General features: G+C 40.9%; 1 protein-coding gene across 1 annotated transcript in view; it reads left to right on the forward strand.

Moving 5' to 3' along the window:
• The first annotated feature begins 11,370 nt into the window (after positions 1-11,370).
• Positions 11,371-13,666, forward strand: part of LOC115634719 — a 36,840-nt gene continuing 34,544 nt past the window's right edge. The window contains exons 1-2 of the mRNA XM_030532603.1: positions 11,371-11,470; positions 12,757-13,073. Of these exons, the coding sequence (XP_030388463.1) occupies positions 11,371-11,470; positions 12,757-13,073 (417 nt within the window). The remainder of the gene's footprint in view (positions 11,471-12,756; positions 13,074-13,666) is intronic.

Raw genomic sequence — 13,666 nt, forward strand, 5'->3', positions numbered from 1 at the left:
GACAGTTTTGCAAGTGTCATTCGTGTTTACGTTCACGTTCATGTTCACATTTACAGAAACCAAACCATCAGTAAAAAAGATGCATTGAGTAGAAACGACCGACAGAAGGGGATTCTGTGTGCGGCGTAACGCGTGCCCGCTTATTTTTTGATTGAGTTAATTATTTCGATTTATGTCTTCGAAACGAATGCAAATACGACGAGGCCATTTGCGATCATTTGTGGCGCACTCTTCCAGTTCTACATATACGTGTATAGTATATCAACCAACTCGTTCGTCAATTGACGACGCTGTGCGTCAAATGCCACCACATTAGGGCAACAGCAAGTGATGGCAATTGTGCGCATGCCACACCACACCACACCACACCAAACATCGAAGAGACGAGCGTAAAAACGTAATTAAAACAATTTTTGATATCACATTTGCAGCGCTGCTGAGTAAATGCCACAACTAATTTCATACATTACCACGATCCGGTGTCGTAGTCGCTGCGGCACAGAAGACGGAAAGGCTTCAACCGTTTATGATTATGGCACGCGATGCCATTGGCGACTGTCAACATGGGATACAGATACAAATACGAGTACAGCACTCGTATAATAGAAGCTGGACAGACTGACTAGCTGACTGACTAGCTGACTGAGTTATGTGTGCGAAAATATTGTAGTGGCATGTGGCAAGTGGCATGTTGCACCTTGTCTCTGTCGTTGTGTCGCTGACTGGAGTTGTCTTTAATGCGCTGCTTGGTGTGAACTCATTTTATTGCCCAATTGTCTGACGGTGCCTTCTGCTTTCGTCGTGCTCGTCCACATCCATTTATTCCGATTTGTGGAGCCTAGAAACATGTTGAAACTATTATGCGTACTTTAACCCACTGCAAGACCATCGCTACATCAACTATGTATGTTTATGGGCCTTCGAGGATGTCGGCCCAGGGCTTCTTATACTCCTACATAGTTCCAAATGCTCATTTATGTTTGTTGTGTGATTTCATGTGTGCGGGTTTTTATTTTCTTTTAAATATTTTGAGTGACTTTTTGTTGGTACTTAGAAAATTGGTTTTGCCGAAAATTTTAAGTGTTTCAAAATGTCTTTATTTTAGGCACAAACTGAATAGTTTGGAGCTGCATCGCATTTCACATTTTTCTAAGGCGGAAGCTGTGTCTGTATTTGTGATGTCAATTTTTCTCTGAAAATGCAATAACTCGATCATCTTTGGAGTAAAAATAATACTAATAAGGAGTTCATTTCGAGAATGTAAATATCCTTTATAACTTTTGTGTGTTTGTTTGAAAAATTAATTAACAATGAAATTATTTCCATCTAATTTTACCCAAATTCGAAAGACAATGCACGAACAATTTGCTGTACCAAATATTACCGGTTTTGTGTTTGCGTCTGAGTTTCACTTTTTGTAGTGCAGGACTCGGAAGTAGGTCAGTTAAGAATAAGGCTGCTGCCAGAGAGCTTGGCGAGGGTGCCTCATGAAATTTGCTCAGCTGTTTGCCAAGGACCCTGCCTTATGCGAGCAGCGTCCTTATACTCTACTTCGTGGTGCTCTGATACGATAATCTCGAAATCGAGAACTCGCACCTCATTTACGCAAAGCGCTGCGCACCGGCAAAGGCACGGGCTCGAGCATGGCACTCTAACGACAAACTCGACCTGTCTTGAGGGGCTTGGTCCCAGGCCCATTGTGTGTTCTGCCGAGTGCCAGAGTATTTCCTGTCTGCCAGCCATAAAAACGGGAATAATTCATATGTTGCCCAAGGTGTTCGCAACGTAAAAAACACAAGCACATGCGTCTGTGTGTCAGACAGTCTGCCTGCCTGCCTGCCTGCCTGCCTGTCTGTCCGTCTGTCCGTCTGCCTAATCGCCCCCGTCAGCGAGAGTGGCAGTGGCACGCTGTACTCGCTGTGTCGAGGGTTGCACATTGTTGCTCATCCTGGTCCTCGTCATTTGTTCTTATCATCAACGACTTTTGTTTTGACCTTTATCGCGCGCCTGCGATCTGCCGCTCACGTTGTGGCTCCCTCACTGCTAAATAAAAGTTCTTAAAAAGTGAAAACAAAAGGCCTACAAATGAAGTACCCACTTGGTACTGCTTTGGCTCGGGCTTGGGCTTGGGCTTTGGCTGCACTTACAGGAAGTGACCTATCACAATTGGCGTTTTGTGTGGCCCTCTGCGGTGGCAGCTCTTGATGTGCAAATATTTTAATTGGCCAACTCAGCTGGCACTTGCTAGGCTAGACAACAGCAGCTGTAGAAACAAATATGTATGCATACACATTGGTCTCATTTCTTTTCGTCTTGCCTTTTAAATGGCTGTTAAAAAATAAATACAACATTAAATTCAAGTATTCTTTGAATTTTAAAAATATTTGCACAAACTATAGGAAATCTGTTTCAAATAAAAAATGCTTAAAATTCAAATGATGAAAGGATAATTATAATGTTAAGGACTTTTAATTTTAGAAATAATTAATTAATTACATTTATAAGGAAGCTTAAAGCTAAAAATGATTTTAAAATAAAAAGTAACTATATTATATATAAGTTAGAGTGAAGTATTGTACAAGGGGTTGCCTTAATTACATAAGTCATAAGTTTAAGTTCCACAGCCAACAACAATAGTAGTAACAATAATAGAAAGTGCGTGGCAACAGAAATACCTTTTTTTCAGAGCCTGTATTTTATATTTTTTAAAGCAGTGACATACGTATGTGTGTATGCACAATCCAATAAAAGCTTCACCTGCGAAAGCTTTGCTAATAGATTGTTAAAAGGCAACTAAAAAATATGATTGGACAACTAGAAAATAACTGAAAAAACAACTACTCCTCTTGTAGCTGATTGAATATACAGCCTTCATATTGTGTCCTGCACAATATTACTTCTTAATTATCGTACTGATCTAATCAACGAGCCCTAACGGTAAAAGCCTGATAATTTGTAGTTTGTTTTTTATAAATTTTTGTATCCTGCTCCTCGTTTATCGTGTACATGCATCAAACCATCGATGTCTGCAAGCACACAAATCGCCTTTGATGTCACATGTGCCCGGTCTCGCGTCCCTCCCCATGTCTGTTGGCCTTTCAGTCTAGTGCCACATCCTTTCTCATTTGCTGTTTAGAAACTTTTTGTGCATTTGTATTTATTTTGCGGCCTTTTATGCTTTTAGCCAAACAATAACTCGTCTCACAAATTAAGTTAACTTCCTGCCTGTCTATCGCTAATAGCAAATTAATAAGAGCTTCCGGTCAATTTTGGCACGCAGCGGTCCTCAGTGCTCAGCAGCTTGGCGGTATGGCTTGCGGTTTGGCTCCATTTTAAATTGTTGTTCCTTTTTGTCGCAAAAAGAAGGATAAAGTCATATGTTGTCTGATTATATAGTATACGTATGAGTATTAGGAACATTTACATTTGCCAACTGAAGCTTCCCATACAGCTGTTCTTCACACACACAATTGGCGCCTGCCCTTGACATACATACCTCGCACAGTATCTATGCATCCTTTCCACTTGAATGCTTGCCTGGTGAGTCGCAACCTTGTTGTTTAACTGTCTTAAGCATTCAGACCCGACTCAGTCTTCTGCTTCGTAGTCTGTAGTCTGCAGTCTGCAGTCTGCAATGCAACGCAACTGCATTGCGTTATCTAAGTAGGGCTCTCGGCTATCGGCCACTTGCCGCAAAATACAGGACCTTTGCCGTTACCTGCAGTCACCCCGATGCGTGTTTACTCGCCCGCGCAGTTGCAATGCCCAAGGCGCAGAGGCACTCCCGCCAGGAGGCAGTCCCTGTCTTACTCGTATATGCCAAAGCTGCTTCCTGTTTCCTTAGTGCTTGCACTTGCAAATTGCAGCGCCCTGTCAATTGTCAATGTAAAAAGGCAACTGCTACTGCAGCTGCGCACAGTTGACGCAATTATGGGATACACAAGTATTTCTAGATTGCCATGATATGCTCTGCTATTATTCCAACCTAAGCCTAGACCGCCCTATAATGAATAGTATTGCTAATAATGGAATTAGCTGTAATAACGTTTATAAAGTGGCTGCAATATTTGGGTTTCAACTTTCTAAAGAGTGGAACGAATCAGGTCGCGAAATGTATCACATCTATCAACATTTTCTAACAATCTTTTAAGACTTCATTCTCTTGTAGTATTAGTTACTATTCTAAGTAAATGTTTGGCATTTTTTAATTTGAGTATATTAAAATTTTTGCTAAGGGTTGTGTTAGTTTCGACTAAAATATCATTGAAAAGATCAAATTTAAAAAAGTACAAAATTGTTGAATTCTCAAGCCTAGTTTTATGAGTTTGCTTGTAAAATGTACACTTTTGAAATATATAGTTACAATATTTTTCTCCGCTACTTTCCTTTAAGATAAGAAGCTGTAGACTTGTGGGCATTTAAGAAAACAAAAACTGATGTTTATGCCCAAATATGTTAATAACTAAAGTGCTTGGATTCTAAGATTTAATCTAAAGAAGTCAAAGTCTATAATATCGCTCCAATTTCATAAAAATGTTCACATAGTAAGCATTTTTAATATTAATATTATCAAAATAATGCGATCATAGAATACTACTGGAATATATACTGATTTCGTTAATATAATCATACCGTACTTTAATAGAGATATCCACATGTTTAAATAAAGGAGTAAGCTGTTTGAATTGAATTTAAAAGAAAAATACATGATTTACATTGATTAACTCTCAACGTAGTAATACGTTGGGCAAGTTTGCGTGCAAATTGTTTGTTTGTCTGACCATAGCTTTAGACAGCAGCCAATGAATGGCACACAAAAAAGACCCAAAGCCGTGGCAGACAAACAAGAGAAACATTAACAGTAACACGCCCAACGTTGTGCTGCCTGCGTTTAATGGTTGAATGGGGCATGGGACTGCCAGCCTGTTGTTGCACAAAAGTGGGGGAGGGAGTGAGAAGGGAAAGAGGGAGAGAGTAAGAGAGATGGATTTTTCACATTTCTTGCTTAATTGTACATATTGGCTGGCCGCACGTTTCCAGAATAGAAAATGAGGGGCACCTGGCCGAGGGGTGGCCAATTGTTTATCTTATGCCTCTAACTCACGTGCAACTGGTATTTTCATACTTGGTGTGCTAATAGATGCACGAACACTTACACTTACACTCTAAACACACATACACACATACACGTATACGTGTATGTGCTTATAGAGCCCAACTTACAGCTTGCAACATTGGCCAAAGACAAACAATGGGGCAGAGCATGTGGCTGGCTGTGTGGCTGCCTCTAGTGGCAGTAGCAGCGGCGATGATGGTGTGTGCGTGTGCTTTGGCTTGTTAGGTCTAAGATTGCCTGATATTGCTATACGCCTTGGTCATTGTTGTTGCTGGAGCTGTTGCAAGTAGATAAGTGCTGCCATTTGGTAACGTGTTGTTGTTACCATGGTTTTGGCGCTAAAAGACATGTTAAAATTATTATTGTTGGCGTGTTTTATTAATTACCAGCAATAGCATTTAGTTAGGCTATTTGAGGGCTGGCCAATGGCTGGGGTATGTGTTTAATAGTGCATTTAATTTGGCTTTTCAACGGGCTACTCTTCACGTTATAGAACTTAATACATCTCCTCACATGGACTATCCTACAGACTTCTTGCACATCAGTTTGCATTGGAGTCCATGAAGCATAAAACCCAGCAATGCAGCTTGTCTTGGCTAAGGGAAAAAGGACATACATGTGTACAAGTATATAGATTTATGTAATTGTCTCTCTGTACTGTGCCTGCGAATGGGAACCTACAATTTTCTAAGTTAGCCATGTATGACGTGGGTCACAGCAAGGACTGCCGAGTGTGGCGATATACTTGTAAAGTGCAAATAGTCTGACCTAGACCGTAATGTGTACAGTCGCCACGTAAAGTAAATGAAAATTGAATTAATAATATCTAATTCAAGCACTACAATGGTAATATAAATTAATTACGTTTTCATTTAAAACCGGGTCACTTAAACGACTTCTTTGCTTATGTCGAAAACTTGCGTTTAATATAATGAATATTTCGAACTAAATATAGAATATAGAAAAAGGAGATTTGTAACAAAAGCAATTATATTTTATTAAATTTAATTTATTGTGTGAACTTTAATTTAACTTGAAAATCCTTTTCAACTTTACATTAAACGAATTTAAAATGTTAGTGTTTATTTTAAATTTCTTTAAACAGCATGAGCTTATAAAGTTAATTAGGTTTTAATTTGTTGGCTTAAAATTAACTAATTTTGGATATTTCAAATACATATGCGTAATACTGCAGCGTTTGCCTTAATTGATTATTATTTTTATCATGATTAATGATCACTAAATAGTCTTTTTCAAGCTTATCAGCAAATTTATAAGAAAATATTGATAGAAGTCGCATTCATCGTTATAAAGAAAACAGATTTTTTCGAACAATTTCACATAGGTAAAATATTTGTAGCATTTGATATTTGAAAAACACAATTTTCCATTTGTTTCTATAATATTGGTTACCATTTTAGAAGTTATTTAAAGTCTAATCTAATTAAAGAATTGAATTGGCACAACCAAATTGTTGTATGTGAGCTTCATGATAACAACCTGCTTTAAAAGTATAGCTTTTTATATACTCTTTGGAACAATTATCGCATTTAAAGCTATACTGAATCAGATTCAACGATATATAGTAAGCGTGCAAACTGAACAATCTAACTGATTGCGTACAAATGAATCTCAATTAAAATTAATTCAAAACATGTACTGAGTATTATTTACCGAGTTGACATTCGCGGGCGCTAACACATATATGCACACACACACACATATATATATATACAAGTATGTGCATATCAGAAATATGTCACGCCACAGATTGACACAGATCTCTCTCGCATAAGAGTCTACTTGTATATTCTGCCTGTGGTTACAGTTGGGTAGAAAGAAAGGGAGGGGAGAGAGGGGCTTAGGTCAACTGATCACTCTCTCACGCCTGCTAAGATATTTTTGTGACGCACCCAGCCGAGGGCTGCTGGTGGATGGATGCATACGAATACATACATATATCAGCATCAATTAATTTGGTATTCGTGATTCTACTTAACATCGATTGACCCCAACAGATTAGTGAAACGCATAGTGAAGACTGAGCGAACGAAAGAAATGAACTTTGCATGCCAAGGCATTGCAAGAACATTCTTTTCAGCGTCAGTCCCAGCTGTATTGTAGAAATTAATTCTCTCCTAATAGTACCGAGAAAACTGCAGATTGTGGTGGTGCTAGTGGCGCTCAGTGGGTCGCGCATTTTTGTGACGCAAATTGTCAACTCTTTGCGCTTGTTTCGCCTTCAGTATTTATTTGCTTGTTATTTATTATTTTCTATCATGATTTTTGCCTTAGCACACATATACACTGGCCGCGTCTCAATTGTGTGTTCAATGCCAGCTCCCTGTGGTTGTACCCCCCTTCGAAAGTCCACGCGTTTGAGTTTGTGGTTGTGGTGGCTTTTGGTTTTGGGGCACCTTCATCTGGGCTATCGCTATCTCAACGTTTAATTGGTGCGATTTAATTAAAATCATTTGCTGCCACTTTATGCCTCTGCTCACTGTCCACCCCTGTCCACCGCTGTCCCCAATTCCCCACTCGGACCCCTTCATCCATCATGCTGTGCTGCATCAATTTCTTGCTCTGCTGTGTCGGTGTTAATTAGGCTCTCAGATCACTTCAGAGCGGACTATTACTTGTATTGTTGTCATAGTTGTTGGGCGCTGAGTTGCTCGATTTGCTTAAATGATTGATCAATGAGGCAATTGTTCATATGACCGACAGTTTAGAAGCTCTATGGCGATCGCAGCCGGCGTAAGATTGGCCCGATTGACAAGTTGAGCAATCAGTGCGCGCTGCTCGTTGGTTTTGTTATTGAAAATCGCGTTATTAATTGATAAGTAAATAATATATACACAGATAGTTTTATTTATGAAGGAAACTATTGCATAACAATTTTGCATAAGAAAACTGAAAGAGTTTTTTCTTTAATATTTAGTTTCAATTTATTTATAAGGAAAGCTCCGATACAACAGATATTCACGCGTCAGAGCATGCCGCTCTGCATGGGAAAAATTCGTTTAAAATTATTTTTCAAACAACTTCAATGGTGGTGGTTTCTATACAGATCCAGAGCTCAGCTAATCCAACTTATACATATATATACTGGAAACGCTAAGACATCAATTTTATAAATTGTGTGCTGGGCTGTTGTTCATTTGGGCATAACAAAATGTGTCCCTTGCATTTTTATTTCTAACTTTTAACTGCTAACCTATTTAATTGACTTATAATTGGAGAAACCAACACACGCATCCCCACTCACATACATATACTCTCACATTACTTGGCACTCGAGCATATGCACAACTAATAATTTTGTGTGAGGAATTCCTCAAGCGCAACATACAGAGAGCCTGCAACAGCAACAGCAATAGCAGCGAGCGAGGGGCACAAGGATCGCAATCACATGTGAAAAGGGCGAATGCGGTGCCTGTGCCCATTCCCCTGCTCTAGTCCGACAAGTTACAGTTGAATACGTTTGCGTTTTTGTTATGAGGAAGGGTAAAAGTAAACTGCGACAGAGGAAATTATGCCGCCCGCCATGTTGAACTTGAAATAGTAATTGGCAAGGGCACCTACATACTCGTACTCCTCTCCGAACATGTTGACAAAATGTGTAGGGTTCGGGGTTCGTCTGTGTCTGTGTGTGTGTGTGTGTGTGCACCGGCTGTGGCTGTGTTTTCTCAATTGTCAGCTGTTGGTTGACTGGTTTTGGACTGTGGATCAGGGAGACTATTGACAGCATACATTTGTTAAATTCATTTAGTCGAAATTGATGAAGCATTTAAATAAAGAGTGAGTTTTGACTAAATATTTGTTTGCGATTGTAAAAAAATGCACGATAATGAAAATTGTAGAAAAGAAATGTATCTCATTTCACAATTTCTACATTACATCTAATAGTAATACAACCAAAAGCAATCGGTGTATTTCTAAGTTACTTGCTTTAAGTAAGCAATAAAGCAACTTGTGTGCCTATTATCTGCCTATTTGACTACAGTTTTACGTTGGTATTAACCTAAAAACATGCGTGACCCTGCGAGATGAACTTTATATGTGGCAATGGGTTGATCGTTAAGTTTCTGCCAGAATTTGGGGCAGACAACAATGGTTTTGGTATACTCAAAGAGGATAACCATATTTGACTCAGTTGCCTCGGACGACAAGCAAAGATATATATTGATTATCCATCCATTATCTGTAAGTCTCCTTGTGGTACTGTGGGTATTATCCAATCATAGTTTTCGCATTGCCTCCAAAAGCCCTACATCAAAATAGGAGTTGTGCTTTGACAAAATATTCTAAGGAAGTACTGAAAGGAGTAGTCGAATTCGTCGCATAGCTTCGGCAAAATTGTTTCAAATTTTCGGTGACTTTATTTACTTGCGCATCGACGATTAACAGAAAGAAGGGGCATATACAAGTATACACATTTGTGCCTTGAAGAACTCCGAAAATAATGCAGTAAAGTATGCAAGAAGTTGCGTGTCGTGTCAAAGTGTTAAATTAATAATTTGTCGTAAAACGAATAATTGATCAAAAATGCCAGAAGACATTGCGAGTACGTACGAGAAGAGAGCTTTATTAATTTTTGTATTTAAAACATTTCAAGCACTCAACACCTCAGACTCGTCGTAGCACCAGTAGCAATGATCTCAAATTAATGCTCGTCCAGTAGAAATAATGAGGCCTGCTGCCGAAGCAGAAGGGCGCGCATGCGCATGCGCAGCTTCGTTTTGTTTGCACACGTAAGTGAAGTGAAGTGAAGTGGAGAGGGGTTATGTGGAGTGGAGTGGATTGAAGTGGGCTGAAGTGGAGTGCGATTGGAGTGGAGTGGCGAAGTGCGACGAACGCGCGCATAATCAAGGCATACCATTGCCGATTTGCCTTGCTTTAGGCCGCTGGCTGCTGTTGCTGTTGCTGCCTTTATGATTATTGTTATTATTGAGTGTATGCCTGCAATTCGGACCAAGTCATCATTAATGCGGCAAGTACGTCGATGTCGATGCTGATGTTGATGTTCAAGTCGATGTCGATGTCCATGCGTTGCATTTTGGTAACCAAGGCAGCAGCCAAGGCAGCAGTAAAATAAAATGAAATGAAATATAATTAAATGTCGTTGTTGTTGGTGCGTAGTTGGTAGCGCTCGTAATTTGGTAAAAATTCTTGAGCGAACGCGCAGAGACAGCGATGCGTCGTCGTCGGCTATCGGCCAACTGATCGCATACCAAGCTACGTATTTTGTCAACCGGTTTCCCAATAGTCTCCATCTCGCTCTGTTCTCCTCTACCCGATATTTCGCTTTCTTTTTTCTTTTTGCTTATCTGTGGCTATGTGGCATCTTTAAATGGAGTTTTTTCGCACTCGTGTGGTAGTCGGGCAGCGGCTGGCGGGTGGCGGACAGTGGCCAAGAAATGCTGACTGATTTTTAATTATTTTGCACGATGCTGCGACAATCGCCATCGTTGGAAGCAGACGCAGGCCGAGCTACTTCAATCAGCAAGTTGGCCTTTCGTCACTTTAATATTGAAACACTTAATCACAACTTTGGGAAGGGCCCTGGCCTGGCCAGCATTTGTTGCAGCTCCTTGCTGCCCTCCATATGCACATAAATGGCAAAAGTCAAGAAATTCAAAAAATCTCATACAAATTACCAAAAGCAACGCTGCTCTGCCCTTGCCCCTTCCCCGATTCGAGTGAGTGAGAGCGAGAGAGAGAGAGAGAGAGAGAGACAAAGACGAAAATGATATTTGTACGCGTAAATGCTGAATACCACATGCCGCATACCACATTCTGGTGTTCGCTCATGTCTGGCTGTCATCGTCATCGTCGCCGTGATCATCATTGTGATCGCCACCGTCGCTGTCTCTGTCTCTGCCTCGGTTTTCGCTTGGGAATTTGTACTTATGCCTTAACATGACGATGATCGCGTTGCGGTCGCTTCTGCTGATGATGATAATTAATAAAAGCCAACTCAAGAGCATAAAAACGGCCAACACCCAATCACAAAAACGCCACAACTGGGCAGCTAGCCAATGGTAATGTCGTTGCGGGAGCTCGTTTTGCTGTCTGGTGTCGCAGCTGTGAGCAGAAAAAAAAATCCAAAACTTAAAAAACTCCACAACCCAGACGCGCAGACAACTTTAAACCAGACATAATCTTAGACATCGAGGAATGCCAATTCTCAGCGAGACAACGACGACGACTCAACGAATGGCTTGTTGACTTGTGGGCTATTGGACCGAGTAGCTATGGCGCTGGGCAGCGCTTGGGTTGTGCAGCGATTAAGATCACAAGATCTGGGTTCCAGCTTCGTCAGTCGTAAATCGACACCTCGTCAGCGGCAGACATGTCAGTGACAAGCAACACGACAACTGAAGTGACAGCTGTACAATTAAAGTTCATGTAAACCCAGCGCTGTGGGGCCCTGACGCTGATCGATGCTTTCGTGGGCAACAGTTAAGAGATTAGCTTAATTCCAACGATTATTTCAAAACCTCAAGCTCAATAAATAGGTGCTATAAGCTTTCAAATTAATCAGATGGACCCAGATTACATGCAGAGTTTTCTATCGGCGTTATACGAATATAACACTGCCATTAGTTGTTGCGTAGAAACCATTCGGTTCCGACCACAAAGGTCTACGATAAATAAAACCATCACATGTTTCGAGAGGGTTCGCAACTTAAATGTGCAACTAAAAATCGTAAGAATACGAATATTATTATGCTATGCTTTTCATAGGAATAAATTATATAGAACCACTATAAGACTTATCTTTAAAAGTGCAACTATTTTGCCTAAGCTTTATAATATATATTTTGGTATATAAAATCTTTGCATGTGAGGCAGTCAACATTTTTGTTCTGGTATTTTTATCGGATTTATTTTGCTAAGCTCAAGACCCCCGTTTGTATGCTCTTTCTTGCTCTGTGGAAAGTCGAAAGACATCCATTGGGCAGCTATAACAAATCAAGTATTTGTATTCTCGTCACGCAACGCTGACTGAAATCGAAAACAACTGATTAAATGACAAAAAACAATTAATGCCTGCAAATCAAATGATATTGCAAAGGACAACAGCAGCGCCATGGTGCCAGGCAAAACGATTTATAGCCCTGTAGAATGTGCAATACATCAGCAAAAATCAGCAATGGGTGGACGAGGAGGGACAGCAGCAGGCGAGCAGTGAAGGATCATATGAAAATCGCAAGAGAAATCGTTCTTTGATTCAGAGGAGGAGCAGGCAGCGTACGCTAATAAAAACAATTTAGCAGGAAAGGTGGGGCCCGGGGGCGTACGGCCAAGAGGACAGGCAACAGAAATGCTGAACCAGACAGCGCGCTGATGATTAAAACACATTAAAAATCCAGTAGCAGTAGCCCAGTAGTCGGCCAGCAACAGCAACAGCCACAGCCCAGATGATCACAGCGCGACAACGAGACAACTGAGGCCAACCACATACGAGATGGAGATCCAGTTGGAGATGACGAGAGGGCTGAAGAGAGTGATGTGCTGGCTGCAAAAGTTTGACGACTTTTTCCACACATCGTCACCGTTCTCGTCCTCGTCTCCGTCCTCGTCTCGTACATTTCAACTAATTTCATATTTTTGATGCAATTGCTGAAATTCCTCAGCCACAAAGAAGAGGGCTCACGCTCAAGCTCAGTTATTTAGCAGCAGCAGCAGCAGCAGCCTCAAAGCCACGCTGCCACTGGACCAACACATCATTTTGCTCAAGTATCTGTATCTGCGTTTGAATCAGTGCCACTGCGGTGTGCACGTTCGCTTTAAGTTGATGGCCGGGGCCGGGGACTACCTGTTGCGACGTGTTATTAGGCGACGTATTGACGACAAGCAAACGTCAACCCAAACGTCAGCTCATCATATCATCGACTCGATTGATGCGCGTCCTCAAGTCCAAGCCCAAGTCCAAGCCCAAGCACCGTCTAGAGTAACGTTTCCAGCGCGACAGCACATTTTTTGGGGCACAATCTGTGAGCAGAAACAGAAGCTGCTGTGCGCTTGTTCGGAATTTTGTAGTTTATGCAACCGAAAAATGTTTGTTGCCTCCCTCCTCCATCCTCTACCCTTACCACTACTTGTACGATTACCTTCCTCTCCATGGACTCACTTACTTTGCGCAGTCTGTCGAGGTGGTGGTGGTGGTGATATTTCGTAGTGTAAAATGCACTGGCACTGGACATACCTACCTTAATATTGTAGTATGCTCACCAACAACATTGTATGTGAATGCATAATAAGACTATGTATGGCCTGAATGCTTGGGTCTGGGCTGGAGATGTTCCTGTTCCTGTGCCTGTGCCGGGGCTGGCTGCGAGCGACGTGATTTTGCGCTTTAATGAGGATTATTAAATGCGAGATTATTATGTGCTGCAATTACTTTTCACAGCCACCGTACGCTTGCTTCCCTCATCCGTTTTTGGGTCGAGTCGGTTTGATTTATTTTATTGAACCATAAAAATGTAAATTTGCCATCTTGAACAAAAGACAAATTTAATCGTTGTCAATTATGTGTTCTCCGAC

This window comes from Scaptodrosophila lebanonensis, unplaced genomic scaffold, assembly GCF_003285725.1.
Source record: "Scaptodrosophila lebanonensis strain 11010-0011.00,11010-0021.00 unplaced genomic scaffold, SlebRS2 tig00000001-arrow-pilon, whole genome shotgun sequence".
Classification (NCBI taxonomy): domain Eukaryota; kingdom Metazoa; phylum Arthropoda; class Insecta; order Diptera; family Drosophilidae; genus Scaptodrosophila; species Scaptodrosophila lebanonensis.